At 34.2% G+C, this 24,395-nt stretch overlaps 3 protein-coding genes and 1 pseudogene across 5 annotated transcripts; all 4 read right to left on the bottom strand.

Annotated features, from left to right (window-relative positions):
* Window positions 1–1,290: 1,290 nt before the first annotated feature.
* On the bottom strand, window positions 1,291–5,151 carry LOC143637024 (ADP-ribosylation factor GTPase-activating protein AGD12-like). Of its 2 annotated transcripts, none has more exons than XM_077104487.1 (8): window positions 5,063–5,151; window positions 4,626–4,707; window positions 4,395–4,470; window positions 4,137–4,300; window positions 2,940–3,063; window positions 2,732–2,848; window positions 1,850–1,945; window positions 1,291–1,742 (listed from the first exon to the last, which is right to left on the bottom strand). In XM_077104487.1, the coding sequence occupies exons 1-8, from the start codon at window positions 5,118–5,120 to the stop codon at window positions 1,461–1,463; spliced, it is 999 nt and encodes a 332-aa protein (XP_076960602.1). In that variant the 5' UTR covers window positions 5,121–5,151; the 3' UTR covers window positions 1,291–1,460. The 2 variants fall into 2 exon arrangements, with proteins under 2 accessions (XP_076960602.1, XP_076960603.1); XM_077104488.1 differs by having other exon boundaries at window positions 2,732–2,844; window positions 2,945–3,063.
* A 3,855-nt stretch (window positions 5,152–9,006) lies between these two features.
* Window positions 9,007–11,762, bottom strand: LOC143637025 (uncharacterized). Its single transcript, XM_077104490.1, has 7 exons — window positions 11,681–11,762; window positions 11,467–11,593; window positions 11,300–11,380; window positions 10,852–10,968; window positions 10,623–10,684; window positions 10,285–10,387; window positions 9,007–9,749 (listed from the first exon to the last, which is right to left on the bottom strand). Exons 2-7 carry the CDS (start codon window positions 11,525–11,527, stop codon window positions 9,658–9,660), a joined length of 516 nt encoding a protein of 171 aa, XP_076960605.1. The 5' UTR covers window positions 11,528–11,593; window positions 11,681–11,762; the 3' UTR covers window positions 9,007–9,657.
* A 3,106-nt stretch (window positions 11,763–14,868) lies between these two features.
* LOC143636976 (pentatricopeptide repeat-containing protein At2g36980, mitochondrial-like) lies at window positions 14,869–17,644 on the bottom strand (annotated as a pseudogene).
* A 609-nt stretch (window positions 17,645–18,253) lies between these two features.
* Window positions 18,254–23,009, bottom strand: LOC143636975 (putative ALA-interacting subunit 2). 2 transcript variants are annotated; one of them, XM_077104444.1, is made up of 9 exons: window positions 22,915–23,009; window positions 22,420–22,481; window positions 22,276–22,350; window positions 22,077–22,193; window positions 21,899–21,969; window positions 20,936–21,233; window positions 20,261–20,550; window positions 18,619–18,698; window positions 18,254–18,442 (listed from the first exon to the last, which is right to left on the bottom strand). In XM_077104444.1, the coding sequence occupies exons 1-8, from the start codon at window positions 22,991–22,993 to the stop codon at window positions 18,644–18,646; spliced, it is 1,047 nt and encodes a 348-aa protein (XP_076960559.1). In that variant the 5' UTR covers window positions 22,994–23,009; the 3' UTR covers window positions 18,254–18,442; window positions 18,619–18,643. The 2 variants fall into 2 exon arrangements, with proteins under 2 accessions (XP_076960559.1, XP_076960560.1); XM_077104445.1 differs by having other exon boundaries at window positions 22,975–23,009.
* Window positions 23,010–24,395: the final 1,386 nt, after the last annotated feature.

Here is a 24,395-nt window from a genome sequence, read left to right as displayed (position 1 = left end):
TCTTAAATCTATATGTAAAAGAAAAGAAAAACCATTAAAAAATTATAAAAACAAAACCTTAACAAATATAAGCAAACAAATATTAGTGAACATAAATGGATGTTAACAAACACCTAATATAACGTCCCGAACACATTGAACATACATGGCCTTTGTTCGTGTTTGCCATTTAGCTAATCAAATTCATGCTCTTTTATTTATCAAAAGAATGAACATAAATGAATTTCTCGCTGGATGTTTGGTTCGTTTACAACCTGGTAGTAAGTGTGCTTGTAATGTAATGGTGTTTTTTATTTAAGTTATTTATCATCAAGTCCACTTTTAACAAACCTTTATTTTTGTTTGAGATTTAATATAAAACGTTTTTCTTATTGGGTTTCTAGAAAAAGAAAATACATAATCATTATTGAGAATGAGATAGTGTTAAAAGAGTAGAGGTTTGTTTTTTTTTTACTTAATATGTTCCGTCCACTAGCTCACATCTTATCGTGTCATCATTCAAAATTTGTACACTAGCTCATATGTTACTTACCAGTTACCATCAAGTCATGTGTGAAAAGTCTTCAAAACTCATGCAATCCCACTGACCGGAAGTGCGTCAAGTAGAAAGGAACAAGGTCCTAAGACACGGTCACTATATCTTTTCTCTAGTTTCTTATCCACCATTTATAATACACTAAGAGTGTGAAAACAAGCCAGTCGGTTATGGTTAAGAGAGAAAAAAAAACAAACCATAACATATAACCAAATCGCTAGCCGAAAAAATTAACTGAAATTGATCAAAACTGATTGGTTATGGTTAAGTGAATATGATTAACCTACCGGTCCGGTCGGTTATAGTTTCGGTTAAGGAATGTTCCTTAACTGAAAACAAATTCCAATATCTATTTGACCAGATTAAATGTTGTCTAGGTTAAATGTTGTGTAATCTGAAAATACTGCACAGCACATAAATGTTGTCTAGATTAATCGTTGTCATCGACATCATCAGCACAAATGCTGAAATATGCTGTCACCGTAAAGAAACACATGCATTCGAATTACACCAACCACTTTGAATCAAGTAACCCTTATAACTAAGATCCGATTCTAACCATCGATAGCAGGAGTGGAAAACTTAGGTTTAATATGCATAATAAACTCAAAACGTAGCAGAAAAATTAGTAAAATAACCAAAGTAACAATAACACCGAGTTAACCGACCAGTTATGGTTATGGCTAACACTTTCTAACTAACCGAAACGTATGGTTAACCAACTTTACACACCCCTACAATGCACATATGAAAAATGAACTAAATGCATAAGTACATAGTTTAAAACCAAAACCTCTTATCAACAAACACAAATTTAAAAGCTTAAATACAATACAAGTTGATCACCTCATAAATACAATCAAAAAACCTTAGCAATCACTGAATATAATTTTTTTTTTTAAATTTATTAAATATGCATTTCCACTTACTGTTCAAGTGGCGTCCACTCTATTCGCAGATCAATTTCACCAGATTCAACGTTTTGTAATTTAAGCGTAACCTCCTGAGTCACCTTCCCATCGATAATATTTACGATACTATCTTCCAACAATGCATTGTCCTGTGATTTCAACCACTTTCCTATTTGCATATCTTCTAATATCCCGGCATCCCCGAATGCCATTGCAGACGTTATCAGCGGTTGAATATCAATTTCCGCTTCTCCCATTATGTCGTCAGCTGAGAACGTGTCGTGATCAAAAACTTGCTGCAAGTAAGAAAGTATATAGTTAAGATATTAATTTAACCTTTTTAAAGAAACTATTTCAAGAGGTTATTAAACTATTATTAATATTAAATAGCATCTAGACTTACCACTTTAACAGGCTTGTAATTTTGAGGAACAGAAAGCATAAGCTCTTCATTCCAAACTGGATTCAAGTTGCTGTTTCGTACGGTTGTTTGTGCCTTCTAATGCCATCAACACAAGCCCGGAAAAAGAATTCAATATAGGGTTAGACCATCACCTAAAGAAAGTGTTGCCTTGGATTAATGTTTTAAAACTGGTTATCTAAGTTGCAATAATCAAGTTTTTATCATTTTATGTTTGGATTATTTGGAGCTCAAATAATATATACCCATGACCTATTGGTCTAGTGGTAATGAGTAAATATGAAATTTTAATGTTTTATAAAAAAAAGTTAAATGGTCATTTCTTGAAGTGTTTTGATGAAACAGGTAAACTTGATATTTTAACCAACTTTTAAGAGCATATGTGTTACTTTAAATTTGACTTGGGTATAGATGATATTTTCATATGTTTTGTAGGGGTATATATAAAAGTCTCCCTAACTAAGTTGCTAAACAGGTCATGTTTCAGGTTAGCAGGTCAAACCACACACAAGTTCAAAACTTTTAGACAAGCCCGAAAACTGTGTTAGACAAATGAACATGGATATAACATGTGTGTTCACATATTGACCTAAACACAGCCCGTTTAACCCCAAAATAACATTTATATATATATATATATATATATATATATATATATATTTTGCATAATTATAACAAGTATTCAACGTTACAAATTTTCAACCGAAAACAGAAACAACTAGACGGTACCCATTATAAACCTATGCCCATTTAACTTACATTTTTAAAATTTTGAAGTAAAATACCCAATAATAAGACATCAAAACAATTTTTAACAATTTAAAAAAACAAATGGGTTAAAGAATTACAGAAAAAGGGACTGACCTGATGTCCTAATGTAAGAACAACATAAGGGTCACTCGATAACATGTCACGGACAGCAAGATTGGTACCCTTTATAACTGTGATCTTCAACACTCCAATAAACTCCACCATGCCTTTCTGTTATTAGTTACCACATCAGTGCGTCAAATCGGTTTTTGGGATAACCCGCACTATGAATTATGACATTGATTATGGTAAATAAACTTACAGTACTCGGAATACTTTTGTAACTGTTCATACTCTTTCTGGACAAACTTGATTTCAAAGAGCTTGAACTACTTGACAAGATCCTTAAACTAGGTTTCAAGAAGTCTTGAAGCTCATACTTTGACCTATAACAGATATATATTTAATATATTAAACAACAATATTATAAATTATAGGCTCATTTATGCTCGCGAGCCAGCTCGATAAGTGAAACTTGGGATCGAGCTCATTTATTAAACAAGCTTAATTTTATGCTAAAGCTCCTTTAAGCTCAATTTGAGTGTTTAGTGGGTGATCACAAGTAGCTCACAAGCGGTTTGGCTTGTCTACACCCCTAGTTTGTACCGATTTCTAGCATTTTCTTTAAATATGTTCTACATAATTACATATTTAAAATGAAAAGAAACCTCAAATTGAAAGGAAAAACGGACGGTTCAATTTACATCGCCGGACACCGGTTCAAAGTTTCAAAACAAACCGAACCGCTAAACCATCAAACCGTAATAACCTAACTGTTTGGATCTTAAACCAGCCGACTTACTTAGGTTTGGATGGTTCAGTCCATTCAACAGTTTCTGAACAGCTGTAATACAATAGGGATGTTTATTATTCGGTTTCAAATCAAACTAAATCGAAACCGAAAAAACCAGACCAAATTCTTATTCGGTTATAACCGCATAATGAGTATTAACTGATTAACCAAACATCCATAATATACTTGTTTTTAAAAAAAAAGACATATATGACATATCCAATACTTCCCGAGTACGCTTCAAAATCACAATTCAAAACTTTTAATACTATCATAACTAATCTTTGTAGAATACTCTAAATCAATTAAATTAGCTAGTTAATTAAAGTTTTTATACCAAATTAGCTTCTATTTATATATTAATTAATTAAACTAGTTACTTAAAAAATCATACCAAAATTAGCTTATGTTTATATATCACCAGTTGATTATAACAGAAATGAAAAGGTAAATTATGTTAAAAAGGATAATTTTTAGCCAAAAGGAAATCAACTCAGTTAAATTCCGTTAAAATCAGTTTATTCAGTTTTTAACAGAAACCAAACTAACGCCTTATTCGGTTTTTCAGTTCGGTTACACACTTATCTTATTCAGTTTGGTTCAGTTTCATTTATGTGTACGAAGATAATCATGCAAAAAAGTGAAGAACTGAATGTTTAAACGGACCTTATAAAATTATAACGGTGGTCTTGAGTAGCATTGGGTCCAGGCTTAGAGATTCCTTTTGGAATATAAGCCTCATAGATTGAATTTGCAGACGCGTTTCCTCCAACTTCAATCATTGCATCAATTTCAGCATCACTCCATGCATCCAATGTCACTGATAGCACCTGTCCAGTTCAGCCATCAAATGCCAACTCAAACCAATGTAATAATATTATTTTTGTTAACATATATAACACCAAACTGAAGGAAGGTATTTACCTTTGATATATGAACACCGAGACTGCGGTGCACACCACAACATTTTAAGCATATAAAAACTCCAATGTTGGCTGACCTGAAACTCAAAAAGAACTTGTTTTAATATATATGATACTAACCTTTCTGATATGAAATCTTATATACGGATAAACTATAGGCTTCTTAAACGCTGCAAACCGCTCATAAAAAGTAAAATAATCATTAGAGTAGAATTAATAAAAGAAGTCTTACGCCCACTTAGGGTCAGGTGCACCACAATCAGCACAGGTTCGGTTATCACGTTGCTGCACTAGTTCTTTTAAGCGTCTGTTACCTACATACATTATTAGCACATGTAGTTTAAGTTTAATATACTAAACCAAGTTTAAAAAGTTAAAAGCATTCACATATTCAAGATATTCCATATAAATATATTTTTTATGGATGTCCAAAATTTTCTTAAAAAGGATATATAAATAAAAATGGTAAAAAACGGAGAAAACATGGAATATGCTTATACCAGTAACCACAGTTGTTACAATATTCCTTGTAGATATCCAAAAATGGTGATTTATTATTAGTGTACCAATGAGAAAAATTAGTAATTAAATACAATTTTATTTCCCCTTAATTGATGGTTTTATGGTATGAATTATGAAGGACGATGTATTGAATTGAATGATAGATACCTGCAGAAGATGTAGTTTTGCCAATAGCTGTAGCTGCTGATGATGTTTGGCGACTCATTATTGTTTAGTTGACTTGTGCAAATAATAATCTAGAAATGAAAAGGTGAAGACGAATGAATCAGATCCCCAAACAAACTTACTTAATAATTACAAATCGAAATGTAACCGTCATGAATTGAATAAATTACAACTTGATCGATAGACTTACCAAAAGTGAATTCAATCAGCTTAGAGAAAAGATCAATTGAAAATCTGAAAGCAGCAGTTGATTGAGCAGTAATCGATTAATAATAATAATGTCAACGACAGACAGATGAAGGAAGTTTTGAACGAAAGCTTAGGTGGAATGAATGTTATGTTACCTTTGTACATATGATGAGGAGAGAACGTGACCCGTTGGTTCTGTTTGGTTCACGTTGTTGTTGTTGTTGTTGTTGTTTGTTACTCGTCTAAAAAGGAGGCGGATGGTCTTATGAATACATATAGGTACAGCCAACCCTCTCTGTCTGTCTGTCTGTCTGTCTGTAAAGTAAATAGATGCAACCAAGTCAAAACTCTTGTTTTTCAACCGGAATGAATCATCTAGAAACAAAGAATCATTTTCGGAAACTGTCTTGAAATTGACTCCTCAAAATAGAGAATTTACCAAATATACACCTTTTTTTTTTGATTCGAAGCTTTTACAAAATCTACACTTCTCTCAACCGAAGGTGATTGATACTTTCGTTCTTATATTTTACTAGATTTTAACCCTCGTATTACGGAGTTGTTTTACATGATTCATTTCTAATATTTATATTTTTTTTAAGGATTGTAAGTGCATTTATTGTAAGGAAGTTAATAATATATTTAGGATTTGATAATGAAATTGTTTCACAAATAAATGAGATGTATAACACGTTTTAAAAACTATCTGAGTTTGGTGAGACTCATGACCCACTTTTTTTACTATAAAATTGTTTCTTAATTATAAATATTTCTTTTAAACGGATTTCATTTTTTGTATATCCCTATTTTATAGGATTTTCATATCAAATATTTGATTAGATTAATTTTATATATAATGAGATGTTATAACTCATTTAAGGCATCTGGGTTTTGTGAGACCCATACCCATGAATTCGAACCAAATGCATGAGAAGTCTTCATTTACAAATAAAGCAATCTGGTGGCTTGAGAGAATTTAGGGAGGTTTCGCTTATATATATTTAAGATGAGTCCGTTTCTTTTTGCAGTAGTCTTGGATGAGTTGTCAAAGTCGTTTCAGGGGACGCTTCCGTGGTGCATGATGTTAGCAGACGATATTGTGTTACTTGCTGAGACAAAACAAGATCTAAACATGAGGCTTGAGGAGTGGCGAACAACCTTAGAGAAAAAAGGTTTAAGGATTAGTCGTCTAAGACGGAGTACCTACACTGTGATTTTGGTGGGGTAAATGACAATGAGGACGTACAGATCACCATTGAAGGGCAGGTGGTTCCGCAGGTAACGAAGTTCAAGTATTTAGGATCTTTTGTTCAGAGCAATGGGGAATTAGACAGTGATGTGACCCATCGAGTTCAGGTAGGATGGTGTAGATGGAAAGCAGCCACATGTATATTGTGTGACAAAAGTTTCCTAACTAAACCAAAGGGAAAATTTTATAGGGTTGCAGTTAGACCTGCAATGCTATATGGAACAGAGTGTTGGGCCATCAAGAAGGCACAAGTGCGGAAGATGGAGGTAGCAGAAATGAGAATGCTACGTTGGATGTGTGGACACACAAGGTTAGACCGAATAAAAAACGTTGTGTTTCGGGAGAGATTAGGGGTAGCGAACATAGCAGACAAGATAAGAGAGTGGAGATTAAGATGGTTTGGACATGTGAAGAGAAGACAGACGACGAGTCCTGTTAGAACCGTAGAAAATTTTAATATAGAGGGGAAGAGGGGTAGAGGACGGCCTAAATTGACTTGGGACGAAATGATTAGGCATGATTTGATAGACCTAAACCTCTCCGAGGACATGGTTGAGAATAGGAATTATTGGAGAAGTAGAATTAAAGTTAAAGATTTTTATGAATAAACGATTACCCTATGACTTCTATTTTCCTTTTTTGTCACACACCGTGATATTTTCTTTACATATATTATTATTATTACTATTATTAATGTTTATATTACTGTTGAACTTTGATTTATATGTATTGCTCCATACATATGTACTTTAGAGCTGAGGGTCTCTCTGAAAGTCACCTCTTTATCCCTTTGGATAGAGGTACGGTGTGTCTACATCCTACCCTCCCCAGACCCTACTTATAGCTTTGCTGTTGGTGGGATTACACTGGGTATGATTGATTGATTGATTGTAAAGCGCTTGGATATTCATATTCCTCCCGTACATTATACAACTGCATAATATCGCATTTATGTTGTCATATGCTGGTGTATACCATCACACCACATCGCATCAATATGAGGTCCTTTAGCAACATGAAAGGTGCGTGAATTTCGAATACTCTCTCCCTTTTTCAACTCTTTGAAACAAACAACTGTAAACATCAATAAAGATGTGAGTACGGTGATGATTGTGGTATATTGTTGACTTCAGGTTTATATACACAACTCGCATATTTATTTAGACATTTTAAATACAATAGATCCTGGCTTGTTTACGACTCATAAAACTGGAATCAACAACCGAGTTGTAATATGTTTATGTATATAGTTTGAATGTTTATCTTAAAAGGGTTGACAAGTTGCTTCGTTTACAACTGATCAACCAGGACACAATATGTTTATAAAAGGGTTTAGTTGATTAATCCGTTTAAAATCACCTAAAATCTAATTATTATCGTATTAGCTTTAAGTAACGTTGGTGGAAATTGACATATCTAGATTTTTGTAACTGTATTTTAACCGTTACTCCGAGTAAAAGTATAATCTTAATAAAGAGATTAGCCTTTATACAAATCTATACAAAGTGTAACCCAAAACCAGTTATTCGTTTAATATTACACTAAAATTTATTCGAGGGGTGCATACTAAAATCATTACTTTGCTTAAATCTATTGTTTTCAACAACGCAAATATATTATAAACAAAAAGATAGGACCAGTAAGAAGCTAGACACGATAAGTAACACATCAAATATATATCACGGATTATAAACTTATAAAGCAAGTAAAAGAGAAATAAATCTATGAACATTATAACTGATAACGAGTCATAAGGGCAATTTTGATGTGTGACGTTATGATTTGGAAACTAGTCAAACTAGATAACTTATATTAGTGTAAATTCAGTTTTAACAAATTAGAAAATGGAATTAACTAAGTAGATTATATTTGAAAAAAGGATTTTAGAAAGTTGAAATAATAATCTACTTTGTGAGAGACAAATTTAAAGGGTTGATAAGAATTTAATAGACTTGTACTAGTTTTCAACACGTAATAGTGTATGACCTATTCATGCTACTTGACTTGTTTCATTTTTTCGCTAACAAAACAAGAAAGAAAATTAATAAAATAAAGTTCTCAAACGGTTCCTTCCTAGAGAAACCCAAAATGTCTCCTTCCTTTAATTATGTCGCCTCTGACCAATTTTGAACTCAATATCGTCACCTCCGACCAGATTGTAATTTTTGAACATAATATAATTTTATTTAATTTTACTCATAATTTGTTTTTCTTTAATAACTAATGTATAAAGTTTTATAAAAGTTCAAATATATTGTTGAGACGTTCTTATTTTTATTTATGTGCCGGCATAAATTTTATTCAAAACCGTGCCTAGTTAAAAATATATCGAAACATTCAATAAAAATTTGACCTGGCTCGTTTAAAATTAAAAAAAATAAGCACGGCGCAACGATATATTTTGAATTTTGTAAATTTTATATTTTAAAAGTTATAAAAAGAATAACATCCTAAAAATGTCAAGTCAAATTGCCTACGAACCCAACAATCTCGCACTTACAGACCATAAATACTATCATTTGCAATCTTGACTGTATGTATGTAATCTAAACGTTGATCTTCTCATAGTTGTCACCGCCTTCTCATTAGTTAAGCTAAATGCACATTGAAGCTCCTCTTAGGCTCTTAGCTTCAACTCATCCGTCATGACCTTGTTTGTCAGTGAGTCGTTCTTGTAAGTTGTAACATCCTAAAAATTTCAAGTCATATTGCCAACTTTGCAGGTTGAGGGGCCAAATGGTAACTATGCCAAAGGGTTCAAGGCAAACTTAAATAACGAAGTGTGACTGGACTATGAAATATACACATTCGAATGTAAGCAAAAATCATGAAAAACACAAGTACAAAAATGTGAACTTGTGCATATAGATGTTTAACAAGAGTTCAACATAATAAATTACACAAGCCAAGTAAAACGATACATCTAGCATAATTACATAAGCATGTCACACTAAAACAACATATCTCTTAAACAAATCAACTTCAGGAGGTTTCATGCCTTTTGAATACACTTCCATATCTTATGTTCGACATGTTTCCATCTTAGCTAACCTTTTTAATCCTCCATGTCCATGTAGCTAAACGAAACGATACATTTTCCCCCAAACGAGCCACCTTTAGCGAAACAGCAATTGCGTTTTTAAGTGGTACAAAAATCTTGTAGCAGCTGCTCAATTGTTGTCCTTGATGGAACACTATCAATTTTAAATACTTTCATCTCATCACCTAAACCTGCACCACAATTTTCATTCTAAAATACTCGTGTTCGCAAGTCGAACCCGTCAAAGCCCGGAAATTTTACAAACAAACCCGAAAATCGTGTCAGACAAATGAACCCAAACACTGCACACGTATTCATCTGTTGACACGAACGTGACTCGTTTATCCCAAAATATAAATGTATATAAAACAATTACGTTAACATGATGCTCCTTTGTCTTTTAACTCTTTAACCATGGCATAAAATACCCAAAAGTTTTAAGGTTTGACTTAAAACATATTTTTAAGAAAAAAATAAGCAGGTTAAATGAATCATGACCGGTCCAGTTTAAAATAGATGTTTATTGGTTCTTGACGACTTGTATAAGTTATAAAACCAGAACTGAAATAACACTAAATGAAAATGGAAATGAAAGCCGAACATATCTAACCGAGTTTAGTTAACTGGTTCGGTCCCTTCATGACAAAAAAATATATATATATAAAAATAAGGTTAACTGAAAACGGTAATTTAAATAATAATAAAATGAAAAAAATATAATCAAACCTGGAAAGTACAATGCATGAAGTGGTAGATGTGAAGCATGAGTATGTAGAAAATGAATGAGGTCCTTCATGAGATCCTCAGATTCAGCAGAGATCATCATTTCCTTTAAAAATATTCAAATATAAACAGAAGTGACAAAAAAATGTTAATGATTGCATTATATTAATTTAAAAAGTTGCACGAATGGTTCCTGTAGTATGTCTAAATTTCACTTTTGGTCATCGGGTATACCGGTGACGCACTTTCTTGTACCCGAGAACCAAAAGTGAAATTTGAAAATACCAAACGGACCATTCGTGAGGATACTTAGCAAGAAACATGAAAAAGTATCTCCTAACCTTAAAATTCTTTTGATGATTGTAACCTGATATAACTATGAGCAAACTTAATTTCTCCAACTCTACACACAAAAAACAATAAGTACCACCACACATATTGTCTGTTATGATTATTCAATATCACATTTAAAATGCGTTTTAGATGATAATGAGATAATGACAATGACAATGATAATGAGATAACGATCCCGTAATGAGATAAGTTAACGATAATGATAATAATACTCACGCTGGAAGAGGATGATCTCTTGAATTGAAGTCTCATTATGGGACAGAAGTTGAGAAATAGATATCCCAACTGCACTCACTCCTACAGCAAATCTGGGCCCACCAATATCAGTTTGACCTATTTTCAAAAGGTCAATAAAAGTCAAACAGCAGATTTAAATCAGTCTTTACTATGGAAGCTACTCATTTTGTTCAGGTTTAATATGTGATATGCACTCATTCGAGTAAAAATACATAGATAGCCCTTTTGGTTCGTCAAAAGGGTAAAATAGTCATTTTTACACAAACTTAACAAAGTTTTTAGTGAAAGTCTTAGAATCCAAACATGTTACAAATATGCGACTTTTTAAAGTTATACCACAAAGTTGTTACTTTTGCAAAACCGCTGGGATTATTTGTGTAACTAACTCGATATGTTATTTACAAAATAGATAAAAATATATTCTCACCGGTTGTTGACCACTTTTTGAAGTCTTTCTGCAAGATTTGGCCAACGCTAAGCGGGGATACGTCATGCATTTTGGATCTCACTATTGCCAAAAAATAAAAGAAAAAATATTAAAATAAAAGCAAAAACAGAAACTTATAACCATGCAAACATAGTTAAAAAGCTTACAAATTTGATAAAGCCCATCACAACCGAGTCGACCCGCCCCGTTAAATAATAAAGTTGACATGTATCTATCTACAGAAGTACATTGAGGACTAGTCAAATTGTCAGTATCCAATAGGATACCTGCTAGCTGCAAGAACAAACACATAAATGTATTACAAACATCACATTATATAATCATATACTTATGATTGTAGAAAATAAATATACTACATACCAGAAGGCGAGAGAAACCCTTCCCTGTTAATATCCCGGGTGATATCGAAACAAGTTTCTCAGCAATAAGGGCACAACACGAACCATCCTGATTTGGTCAAAAGTCAAAATCACATCAAATATCTAAGCTTTATAAATTAATTATAAAGACTTCAAAAATATATGAATAATCACATGTAATCTAACCTTTTGGCAATTAAATACTTCTATTATAGAATCCTTTAATGCCTGTTTCAAGAAGATACAAGTAGGCAACAAATAAATCTACTCTATCATAAATCTAACAAATTTTTATTATCGCAACTTTAGTTCCGGTGGGTTGGATAACGTGTCAAAATGGGACCATCCGTGTAATTAATCCAAATTTTTTAATTATTAATTATTGTGAGATAGTTATGACTTATGATCACTAAAACAATAGTCCTGCAATAAAATGATTTAGGAGGTTGTATGCATTAAAATAAATGTTGGGCGATGCTCAATCCGTTTGACATGTTTTCCTTTCGAATAAAATGTTTCATTTGACCCACAAAAGCCCATTTGAAACTTTGAGGTAAAATAAAATAAAAATACCTCCTGTTTCTCGTGAAGCTTATCAGCATTCAGTAAAACAATTTTAAGACTTCCAAATAGATCATAATATGAAAGATCAACCTGCTCAGATAATATTATAATAAGCATAAGACATCAAAATCAATAACTATGAGAACAAAATGCAGTATTCTTCTAATTAACTAAAGTAATAAACTTTACCTCATCGATGAATAGAAGTGACGACCGATCAATGCTGCAAGAACTAAGTAGCCATTCCAGCTCACCACGAGAACTAATATCTTCCCTCTTAAGGTTAATAATAGGCATGGTGCAAAATCGAGAGGTCATGTCGGTTTCATGTAAGAAGAAGGAATACATGATAACTGAAATAAATGATCCTGCATCTGCATATAATTGCAACAATTTAAATACATGGGAAGGTCTACACAGATGACAGTTTTTTGCGATAACAGAAAGAACAAAAATATATACATATACGTTATATATAATACAAGAACATTGTTGAATTGCAATGCTTACTATGTCATAGAATATTGTAAAAATATATATAAACAAAATTTGTTTTTCATAAAACCTACATATAACTTAAACATGTGTAGGTAAGTGTTTAAAAATGAAAAAAGTCAGATGAAAAAACTAGTTTAATGGTTTATATATACATGGCATACACATTTGTATGTAAAAAGTAAAAGTTATTAAAAATATAAACACTGACAGAAAAAATTAAACGATTTAGGTTTGTTCTTTTTGTTCTTGCAATAATTTAGTCTATAGTAATGAATGATATCTATATTTACTTTTACGGGTCAACCCATTTTGACCTAGCCCGCTTTGACCTGTACTAATATAATTACATAGCATACCTGAGATGGGTCCAAGTACAACACGCAAAAACCGACCCGGAACACCCTCGTTAACTGCATTCTTACAATCTTTCAAATACTTATTTAGCTTCTGAATGCTTTGACAAGTCTCCACAACATCTATTTGTGGTAAACTACCATAATAAAAAGATGCTGCACATAATGGAAGTGGAACTTGTTTCCTTTTATTAAAACTTTTAAACGATTTTTCAACACCGCGATCGGTTTGAATATCATTTGTTATCTGAGGTGAACTTAAACCAACAGGTTCAGATAATGACAGTCCAAAAGGGTCTTTTACAAGGTCTGATTGTGAACCTTTAGATGAACTGTTTGAAACAGTTTCTAAAATGTCAGCTGTATGATTTGCAACCGAGGATGACCGGGTGATCATTTTCGGATTACGGGTCTTTCCCATAAATTCGAATAGAGGTTTCCTGTTGTTCATAGAGGTGCTACCGTTTCCTCTTTTTAACCCGTCGAAAAATGGATTCTCGCGAGCTCGGGTGTATTTTCCCTATTTGAAATTAACAGGATTAGTTAATATATGCGCAGGTACCATTTTAACTCATTTACTTGTCAATGTGTTCGGGTTAAATGAGCCAGCTTCAACTCGAACTCAGGCTAGAAGTTAAACAAGTCAGCTCAAGCTAGGCTTGAAAACTCTTAACGAACTGAAACTGAGCTCAAGCTCGGCTAGGATAAGCTCAAGCTAGGGGGTGCACGAAAGTGAAAAATAATAAAAACCCATCCATAACTGAAAACCAAACCAAAAAATTGAACCCAAACAAAAACCGACGATTTAGTTTTATGTTTTTCGTGAAACCGAATTTTCGGTTAAGTTTCGGTTTTGCATTTAATTAAAACCGAAAAACCAAGCAACCGAATTTATGGATTTTCATTTTTTTTATTTTGAATGTCTTTTTATAAAAATTTAATAAACTTTTTTTGGGGGATATTTTAGCTGGTAACAAAATTAATCAGTAATTAACAAAAATATTTAGCCGTAAATCTTTAGACCTAGGTGTCCAAATTCACTATTTTAGACTAATATTTTATGGCCCAAAATTTCAAGCCCAAATGGTAAAACCGAAAAACTAAAACCTAACCCAAACACTGAAAATGAAAAACTGAAACCAAATGGGTTTCAAAACAGAAACCGAATTTTCAGTGTCGGTTGTCTCATGCACACACCTAGCTAGAACTAGCTAGCAGCTGGATAAATAACTAAATAAGGTCCTTTGTTTATCAAATTTTAGTTATTTTCACGCAACATAACAACAAAAAATGATAGATATAACAAAAAAAAAACGTGTAAAAATTATTTGTTACAAATATAGATATTAAAATTAGTGAGACTGATTGATGTGATGTTGAATATAGTTGAAGCAAAAAGAAAAGTTACCTGTTGGTTTTGTAGCATTGAATCACCCATGGTTAAATTGGGAAGAAGAAGTTAGCACAATGAAGAATGAATATGTTGGAAAAAAACCAAAAGATGAACAAGCTAGGTCGGCATGCATTGTAGAATCCGTTGCATGTTTCATTAAACTACAAACATGTCAAAACCTTCGATATCTTTAATGTTTTTCTTTTTGTTTTCTTCTTATTATTGCTATTATAATTATTATTAGCATGCCGACTTTTAAATAAATTTTTCTAGTTAAAAATTTAAAACCAAACCATTTGAATTCATATAACATTACTACTGAATAACATTTACAAACAAAGAATTGCTTAACTGCACAAGTAACAAACTATCAACTTGACAGTAACCTTTATTACTTGTTACATCATCATGGATTCTTCAACTGATATTCAAGCAAGTACAAAACAGAACACATATCTTCCTCATAAACACACAAACCAGCAACAAAACACATCACCTTGTTTCTAACCTCAATCCAACTACAACCAGGCACCTTCTTCACCCCACTATCATCCATTTGTTTCCTAACCAACTCAGCCTCTTCCCACTTCCCACTTGCACAATACATATTAGAAAGCACCACATAACTCATCTCACAACCTCCAAAAACCGCCTCGCTCACGCCACGTGTCATAAACCTATCGGCCACCTCTCGTGCTTCTTCCACGTACCCCCCTCGAGCCAGCATATCCACCACACACGCCACATGGTCCGTTTCGGGATCAACCACGTGATCCCGACTCATTGATTCGAAAATATCCCGCCCTTTGTTAATAAGACCAAAATGACTACAAGTCATTAGCAAGCTTATAAAGGTCACTTTATCCGGTTTCAAACCGGATAATAACATTTGTTCGTAAACATTCAGGGCCTTTTCGCCCCAACCGTGTAGACCGTATGCAATCAACATCGTGTTCCACGAAACCAAATCTTTAACCATAATATCGTCGAACGATTGCTTTGACCCGTTAATGTCTCCACATTTTGCATACATGTTAACCAACCCGTTTCCCACGTAAGCATAGTTATTAAAACCGCAAACTATCGCAAGACTGTGGATCATTTTACCATGTCCTAATGTTGCAATAACAGAACACGCGTGTAAAACCGTTCCAAACGAGAACTCATCGGGCTGGATGCTGGTTTACAACATATTTACAAAAATACCGAGTGCTTGTTCCGCGTTTCCGTTTCTAACATAGCCTGTCATCATTGAAGTCCAAGAAATAATATTCTTCTCAAGGGCTTCTTGAAATGCAATAACTGCTTTCTGGGTGTCGCCTATTTTCATGTAGGCGTCGATTATCGTGTTCCAAGAAACTTGGGTCGGAGTCTTGATCGAGTCAAACATCTTGATGACATCAGCAGGGGTACCGGTTTGTGCATAGAAGCTGAGAATCGAGTTGTTAGCCTCAACTGCTGAACTCCACCCGTTCTTAACAATAACAGCATGAACCATACAACCGACATCACATCGTTGTGATTCAGAACACCCATTCATTAGAGCACTATAAGTCCATTGATCTTGATCACACAAGTCAAGCATCATCTTCTTGAACAAGTCAACACAAGTATCAATATTCCCATGTCGAGCATGACCGGAAATCATAGTATTCCAAGCAATGATAACCTTATTCGGCATGGAATCGTAAACAGTTTCGGCAGATTGAAACCGATTAGAATGAACATAAGCAAACAACAACGAACACCACGAGACATCGTTTTTAAACTCGATTTCTTTAAACACCTTATCAGATTGAAACCATTTATGTTCAGGTTGGTGATGCAAATAAAGATCATGCTTGTTGGGAAAGACCAGAAGACATGGATACACAAAGAACAGTTATAAAGATTGACAGAAATACCCCTGGAACAGATGTTGCTGCTGAAACAGCAGCTGCTCTGGCTTCTGCATCTTTGGTTTTTAGAAGATCTGATCCTAATTACTCCAAAATCCTCTTAAGAAGGGCAATGAGGGTGTTTGCATTTGCTAACAAGTACAGAGATTCTTATAGTGATGGGCTCAAGAGTTATGTCTGCCCATTTTACTGTTCTTATTCTGGATACCAGGTAGTTTAATTCAAATTAGATTTATAATTGTTTTCATTTAGCTAGCTTTGTACTAGACATACCTCATCTCTTATGCCCGCTAAGCTCGAGCTTGGCATGTTTCGAGCTTTTATTATCAAGTTCGGCTCGTGAGTAGCTTTTCAAGCTCAAGCGCAGCTAAGGCTTGGCCAGCTTATTATTTATGTATTAGTTTAAACATTAAAATATTTAATATATCCATAATAAAACTATATAAATAATCAGATTGTTTAGTCTCATTAGTTTAAACACTAATTTTGACGTTATTTTACTAATCTCATAAAAATAACGTTAAAAGTGGCGGAAAGTTAATCAGGCATCATGTGGTGGCGTTGATAGCCGAAAGACAAGGGTACATGCACCAATAGGCGGTGTCTCGATGGTTGAGTGTTATGTGCCTTATGTCCAAGGCTTGATGCAAAACTACTATCGAGCCGGGGGTCTCACCGGAAGCAGCCTCTCTATTCCTAAAGGGTAGAGGTAAGGGTGTCTACATCTTACCCTCCTCAGACCCTACCATAGCTTTGCTATTGGTGGGATATACTGAGTACGATGATGATGATGATGATGATGATGATCAGCATTACAAGGGGTCATACACTTAGCATACATGTCAACCAATGCATTATTTACTGCAACTGAAGAAGAGTAACCTGTGGAAACAACTAAAGCATGAATCTTTTGTCCGTAACGGATATTACAGGAGCCTGCGCACGCGCTCAAAGTTGCGGTGAATGAGTAATGATCAGGTTTGGTGTTGGTAGATGCTGCTTTCATGTGGTGGAAGAGTAATATGGCTTCTTGGTGAAGGTTTAGATGGGTGTAACAAGTGAGCATTGTGTTCCAAACCATTGTGTCTCTGTGAGGCATTTCATCGAACAGTTTGCGTGCATGTTCAATTCTTCCTGATTTGGCTAGGCATGAGATCTTGGATGTTGTTTGAACCAAATATGATCTCATGTGATTGTTATGCTACAAGTTTGAAAGTTGTATATGTGGGACGGTGACTAATTAGACAACAAAATAAATTACACATGGGATCAGCCAATGACAATTTTTTAGGCCAAGAAAGTTCTAAGAAAGTTCAAATAACAAATTTTTAGTAAAATGTCAGATAAATAGAATGCAAACGGATAACAAGCTGGGCATTAGCAAAACTAAATTTTTTAAAAGTTATTAGATAAAATGTTTGCTTAATATTTTCCCCTGCAAATTTCTTTACCTATGACCGGAGGTGGGCAAAAACCTAGTTTTGGGGCCCAACCCGAAACTGGTCCTACACTACCGCAGGTACAAACCAGGTTTCGGTTTCTCAGAGAAATCGTAACCCGAACTCGCTGAAACCAGTTCCACCTCTACTCTGCCAAAGCCCGGACCCGGCCCGGCCAAAACCCGATAAAAAGCCTGACAATACTTGGAACCGTTTTTTGCTCGAACTAGTTCTTGACTTTTGTTGACTAAAAATTATTCTAAGTAAAACATTTAATTATGATTAAAAAAAACAATAAAGGTACAATAGTATTCCAAATGGGTAAAACAGTATAACATCAAAAATAGACTACACAAATTTCAACCTGTCTCATTTGACCCATTTGAGATAAATCACAACCCAAATTAAAACCAATATACAACACGGAGAAACAGGTGAATTCATATAACATTACTACTGAGTCCTTTATAACAGATCCATATACAAGTCTACCAGTAACAAAATCAGGTTGAAAGAAAACAGTTCTATGAGCATTTCAAATCTCTTTACATTAGAAACAAAGTCCTGTCAGCAAGTTGAAGGTATCGTTGCGTTCAGCAATTTCAACATTCGCCTCATCTGTGGAATATTAAGTCACATTGTTACCAACCCATACGTGAACACATAATAAATATATACGACAATTGACAAATTTGATCCCATATAAACTTCGCTGTCTCGTTTTCGTTTCTTTTTTAGGTAGCTTATGTACCACTAAAAATAGAATTAGGGTTTTATTTTTCATGATTTAATACCTTCTTTGAATATGCAGGCTGCCACTTAACTAGAAATGTCCTTCCTGTTTCCAGATAGATACGTTGTGTCCCCATATGGTCTGTTAACAAAGAAAGAAAATGATGGAAATTAATTAATTAAAACTGTTATAAATAGAACCGTTGATGAAATTAGCACGCAATGTTTAAGAAAGACAAGAATAATATATATAGAATTGAGGTCTTTAAAGGTTCGACCGGGGCTATCCAATGTTGTTTTGATCATGTCTAATTAGTCTACAGAGTTGCATTGCTTTATTTACTTTCTTCTTTGACCACATCAGTAGCAACAATCTATATATGCTACCTTTTTCATGTGCTTGGTTTTTGTCATGTAGATTTACCAGTGTTGACCTTTGACCAATGTTAAAAAAAGTCCGTTTGACCTGCTCAAACACTGCCTAGGCCCTAAGGTCCTGTAATCTATACATCTTCCCCACTAGAAAGAATGTCACAACCATGCAACTTGTTATAATACCATCCATACAGTGTAACATAACTGTTATCTCAATACAATGTGTTGTTCACACTTCACAAGTTGATATGCTATTAATAGGCAAAGGACTACTTGTGCAAATAAAAGAAGTAGAGGGTAAAAACTGTTATAGTGTGACTTACTGATCTGTTAGTCACTTAGTTGGTCGTTTGCAAACTTAACCAATTCGATGATGAAATGAAGGGCAGAGTGCAGACAAGATTTGAGTGCTCTCTCTCTCTCTCTCTCTCTAGAAAGTCTTGTAATCACAAGTTGTTTCACTCAAAATGACAATCATATCCTCCGTGGCTCCATTAAACGCTCTTTACCTAATTAAACAGGAATTTCTTTTTCCTGACAACCAATGCAGCCTTTTCTCTGGTCTTTTATTGTAGGAAGTTATTAAAGGTTTGCTTAGCCTGGGGTCTCATCGGGAGTAGCTTCTATCTCAGGTTTGCCCTCATAGACCCTACCTTTGGGTGGAACATTACTGGGCATGTTTGTTTTTACTAAATGTTTAATATGGCAACGTATATTTGGGCAAACATTGGAAGAGTCTCTTGCAGAAATACAGGGTAAGGATGCGTGCATCAGGCCCAAGTTGGCTCCACAACCCCCGGATCCTGCGCATGCAGGAGCCTCCTGCACCTAGTTTGCCCATATAGTAACGTATTTTCCAATGGAAAATAGTACTATGAAGGAGAGACTAATGGCTCAGAAGTATATATAGTGCCTCGTTATTATCATCTTGGCTTGATTTACACGAGTCAAAAAGATAACAAAATTAAAATGGACTCATATGCAGCTCATGTGCAACAGATATATACAAGCCCCAAAACATAGATATTGCAGCACAAACTCCATAACAACTTTCCTTTTGGTAACCATGAGAACCCGTCAGGGAAAACTCGCAGGGCCCCACCAATACCTTGCTAGCCAGTGAAAGTGAAACCGAGTAAAGTGTGGCTTACACTGGACAGGTGGCCTTCAAGGGTTAAGGCGAGAAACTAGCGGAAGCTGGATTCAAACCTAGGACCTCTGGTAGAGGATAATAGTTAAGATGATGGACTTTCAATATTTTAGTATTAAAAGCAAACACAAACACAGAGCACGGAAATAGCAGAAGGGTTGATAATGATAAACAAGTACCTTGGATTTTTGACATGAAGCAGTAAGAAAATGAGGGCAATGAGAATGGAAGAAGAGCCAACAAAAATATAAGCCACTCCAAGAAAACTGTTATTTCCTCCCAACCAACTTGATGTTGAAAGCACAAGCATCTTAGTCCCACCAAAACTATAAGTATTATAATTGTTCATGAGGCGTACGACGACGATGTCACCTTCTTCTAAATCCTCCTCAATTCTCCCGTATAACTTACGAAAGCTTGGAAACGCAGCCGTCCGCATCCACACAATAAGATCCTCTTGTTCACTTAACTGCTTAGTTCAATACAAAAATATAAGAAATTTCTTCAACACAATAATATCATCAACAGTTAGACCTGTAAACAAACCGAACGTTCAGTGAACCATTCGGCGAGAAGTTCGTTTATTTTTTAAACGAACGGATATGAAAAAAAGTTTTTGTTCAACCGTTTGTTTATATTGTTAACGAACGAACATCAACGGACACGTTCCATTCTTAACGAACGAACACGGACAAGAAAACCATGTTCGTTTAATTATTCGTGTTCCATCGTTTGTTTGGTTAAAGTTAAACGAACGAATGAACAACAACATACTCTGTTAGTGTTCCCTCAGTTCGTTTACAGGCCTACCACCTATAAAGAGAAGTAAATGAAAATTTAGCTAATAAACGAACCGGGATAGTTTTATCTAGCTTTCCACCACCGATAAAAGAGCCATTTTGAAAATTGAAAGGATAAACCTGGGTGCCAAATTTGTGATTGCGGTCACTCTTCCATGCAATGTTTTTCCTTTCAACTTTCAACTTTTTAGTCCCGCGTGAAAAGGAATATGTGTCGTTAAATAAACTCCATGCAACTAACCCACACGGGACAATTGGAAGACCATTTTCAAATGCTTGTGGTTCACATGAACTTGTTTTGTTGTATCTTAATCCATGTAGGAGTTGATCCTCACTTCTACTTTTCACATACCTACATTAAGTGCACGTATTAATCAAAATGCATTAATCATTAATAAAGATAAATACTAGGCTTCGCATCTTAAAATCTAATGCATCCCGTATTTGGAACAAGCAAATAATGCTAAAAGAAAAAATTGATACTAAAATTAGGTGTAAACGAACCGAACGTTCAGTGAAATGTTTGGCAACAAATTCTTTTAAGTTCGTTTATTTCATAAACGAACGAACATGAACAAAAAATATATGTTCATTTTGTTAAATGAATGAAAATGGACACGTGTCTCGTTCGTTCATTTATGATACTGAACATTTGTTCATTTTAATCCATTTGTGTTCATTCGTTAATATATTCATTTAAATCTTTTTAGGCTCATAACAATTTAGTCTCGTTTTATTCACTTTTTAGTCTATTACATTGTTGTTCACATTTACTTTTAATTGTTTTAGCTCAATTATGTAGTTTATCTATGTTCAGTCATGTTCGTTCATTTACATTCATTAACTATTCATCTATATCGCTAAGAACACATTCATTTTGTTAATGAATGAACATGAACATGGAAACCATGTTCATTTAAAATGTTCATGTTCAATCGTTGTTCGGTTTAAGTTAAGCGAACGAAACCAAAATTCCAACAAAGAAATCGAAAAAGATAAAAACAAAAAGGCACTAACCTCCTGTGATTTTGGTAAAAGTTATCCAACTGATAATATATGTAAATTGGTGCTTTCATAGGCTTATCCACCTGCAACAAACATTATGTAAACCTTAATAAAGACATACAACAAACCATTAACAATGATAAAAAAAAGCCAAATAAGTCAACCATTAATAACAGTATCACACTATCACCTTTAAATAGCGGTGGCAACTCTTTGGAGTTGATGCATTCTTAATATAAGCTATCTTGTTGCTCTTAAACGTGTCGGGTACACAATCAATATCGTATCTATCCACGATTTCATTAACCTACAAGGGTAACGTAAAACAATTTCATAAAGCCCAATTAAACAAAAGATTGTAAATGCGAAAACGAAAAACTGATGTTTACACTTTGTGAAGCGTGAAGTGAGATTAAACCAACAGGGATGAAAACGACACCCATGAGAAAGAATGTCCCAATGACCTGAAAAAGAATAATAATAAAAATTGATACGTATCATTCACATGAATGATTTTGTGTGTTTTCACTCACCCATGCTGGCGTTAGAACGGGTTTACAAGCAGGGAGAGTTTGTTGGGTGAATTGGTGTATAGCTGCAAAAGCACAAATGAACATCATTGATGAAGTTTGAAGTCAAGTTACGATGCAAATATATGTGAAAACATGTGAATAATAATGGTAATAGTAATTCCGGACAAGACACGAATATAGTTAGGTTTTGGGGTGGCATATCTAACCCATTTAAAACACGAGTCGTGTTCAGGTTGGCCTGTTTAATATATTGAGTGGCTAATAACTCAATTAAGACATTTATTATGACACGTTTAGATAGATGGGTTAAAGTTGATGTGTGTTTGACACGAATAAAAAGATGACGATAGTAAAGGTACTTGTTATGCCTAATTGAGGGGTAACGGGTTGTGGTATTTACCTAAAAAAGATGGTAATGGTAGTTTTGCCTATTTGAATCTATCTATGTATGTATTTGAATAAAATGAAGGATGAATTAGTTAGTTAGTAAATTACCTTTGGAACGGGCGTGAAGAGGGTGATTAATATTAATATTATTAATATCGGTGGACATACCTCCACCATCGACATCCATGCTGATGAGTTGTTGTTGTTGTTGTTGTCTCCTGTTATCCTATTGAATTGGGCATGGAAATGAAAACAAAACATAATAAGTCAGACAGACAGAGAGAGTAAGTGAACAGAAGAAGAAGAAGAAGAAGAAGAAGAACCCACCATTGATAGATTAAAGTGAATGAATGAATCTAATCTGTGGTAACGAAGAACAGAAACAGATCGTACCTGTGATATGAGGAAAGAAAGGTATCTATAATAATAATAATAATAATAACATAACAAGGAAGGAAGGAATCTATAGTGGAGTGGTTATTAGGGATTACGATATGATCATATGATGACGGAGGACAACTTTCTGGATTTGGTATGTTGTTAGCTCTACCCTCAAGTCAGGTTCTGACTCTGAGACAAGATACACTAATACACACCACGAGTCTATACAACTTTAACCGGTCTTCTGTATGGTCTAAACAGATTTTGAAATGAACTCGGAACAAAGTGTAAGTCTTGTGGGTTGGATGACGGGCTAGTAGCAATTTTTTTTTTCCGAACTGTGAACTTTTATAAACAAAGATGAAGCCACAAACCAACCTCTAAGATCCGGAGGAAGGCACGAAAAAAAAAAGAAAGAAACATTACTACATCAAAGAAAATTTACACCAATTAAACTAAGTTATGGATTTGCAATTATGTTTGAACCAAAAAAACTATAGGAAAAATCTTTTTAACTTGAGCAAACTGTGAGATAACATATAATGAGTTATTATCTGTGTTGAATGTTTTTGTTCGTGTTAATGTGTACGGTGAGCAAACTATGATTGGCATAGAATACATGTCACGTGCGGGTGTGTATGGAGGGGGGTACGCTGAAAGGTATTTTTTCATACTTTCTAGATGTTTTTTGCGACTAATGGCATGAGCCAAATAGCATATTCATTGATTCATTGATCAATCAAGCAACATCATACGTATTTTACTTTAGCAAAAGCATCTAAACCCTGACTAAATGAAATGCATATCAACTAAAATGTGAATTTTATCAAATATCATATTAATATTGTTATTTAATTCTTGTTTGAATTACTTAGGAAACCAATCAAAACACTTTCTTTAATTATCACCATTATGATGGGGTGGTCATGAAGTTTTTAAATGTTATTCCATGAAAATATCATGGGTTCGAGTAAAAAAAAAGAAATTTTACTGGTACCCCTTCAAAGATTAGGAGCGCTGGTGTGTTTAAAAAACGTTCTTTCTTACCTTCCTTCACTCACATAAACCCGTTTATTAACAAACCCATGCCATTTTCCCAATCACGTTTACTTTCTGTTAACTTTCTAACCAAAAAAGAGGCACCTGTTAACTTTATGACCGATCCACGAGAGGGAAGATCTACACTGCGTCCTGCGGCCGTTCTTGTG

Source organism: Bidens hawaiensis, unplaced genomic scaffold (genome assembly GCF_021521415.1).
Source record: "Bidens hawaiensis isolate Kalapana, Puna unplaced genomic scaffold, B.hawaiensis_p1.1 tig00008096_1, whole genome shotgun sequence".
Classification (NCBI taxonomy): Eukaryota; Viridiplantae; Streptophyta; class Magnoliopsida; order Asterales; family Asteraceae; genus Bidens; species Bidens hawaiensis.
The sequence above is the reverse complement of the archived record's forward strand: the minus strand, read 5'-3'. Positions and strand labels throughout refer to the sequence as shown.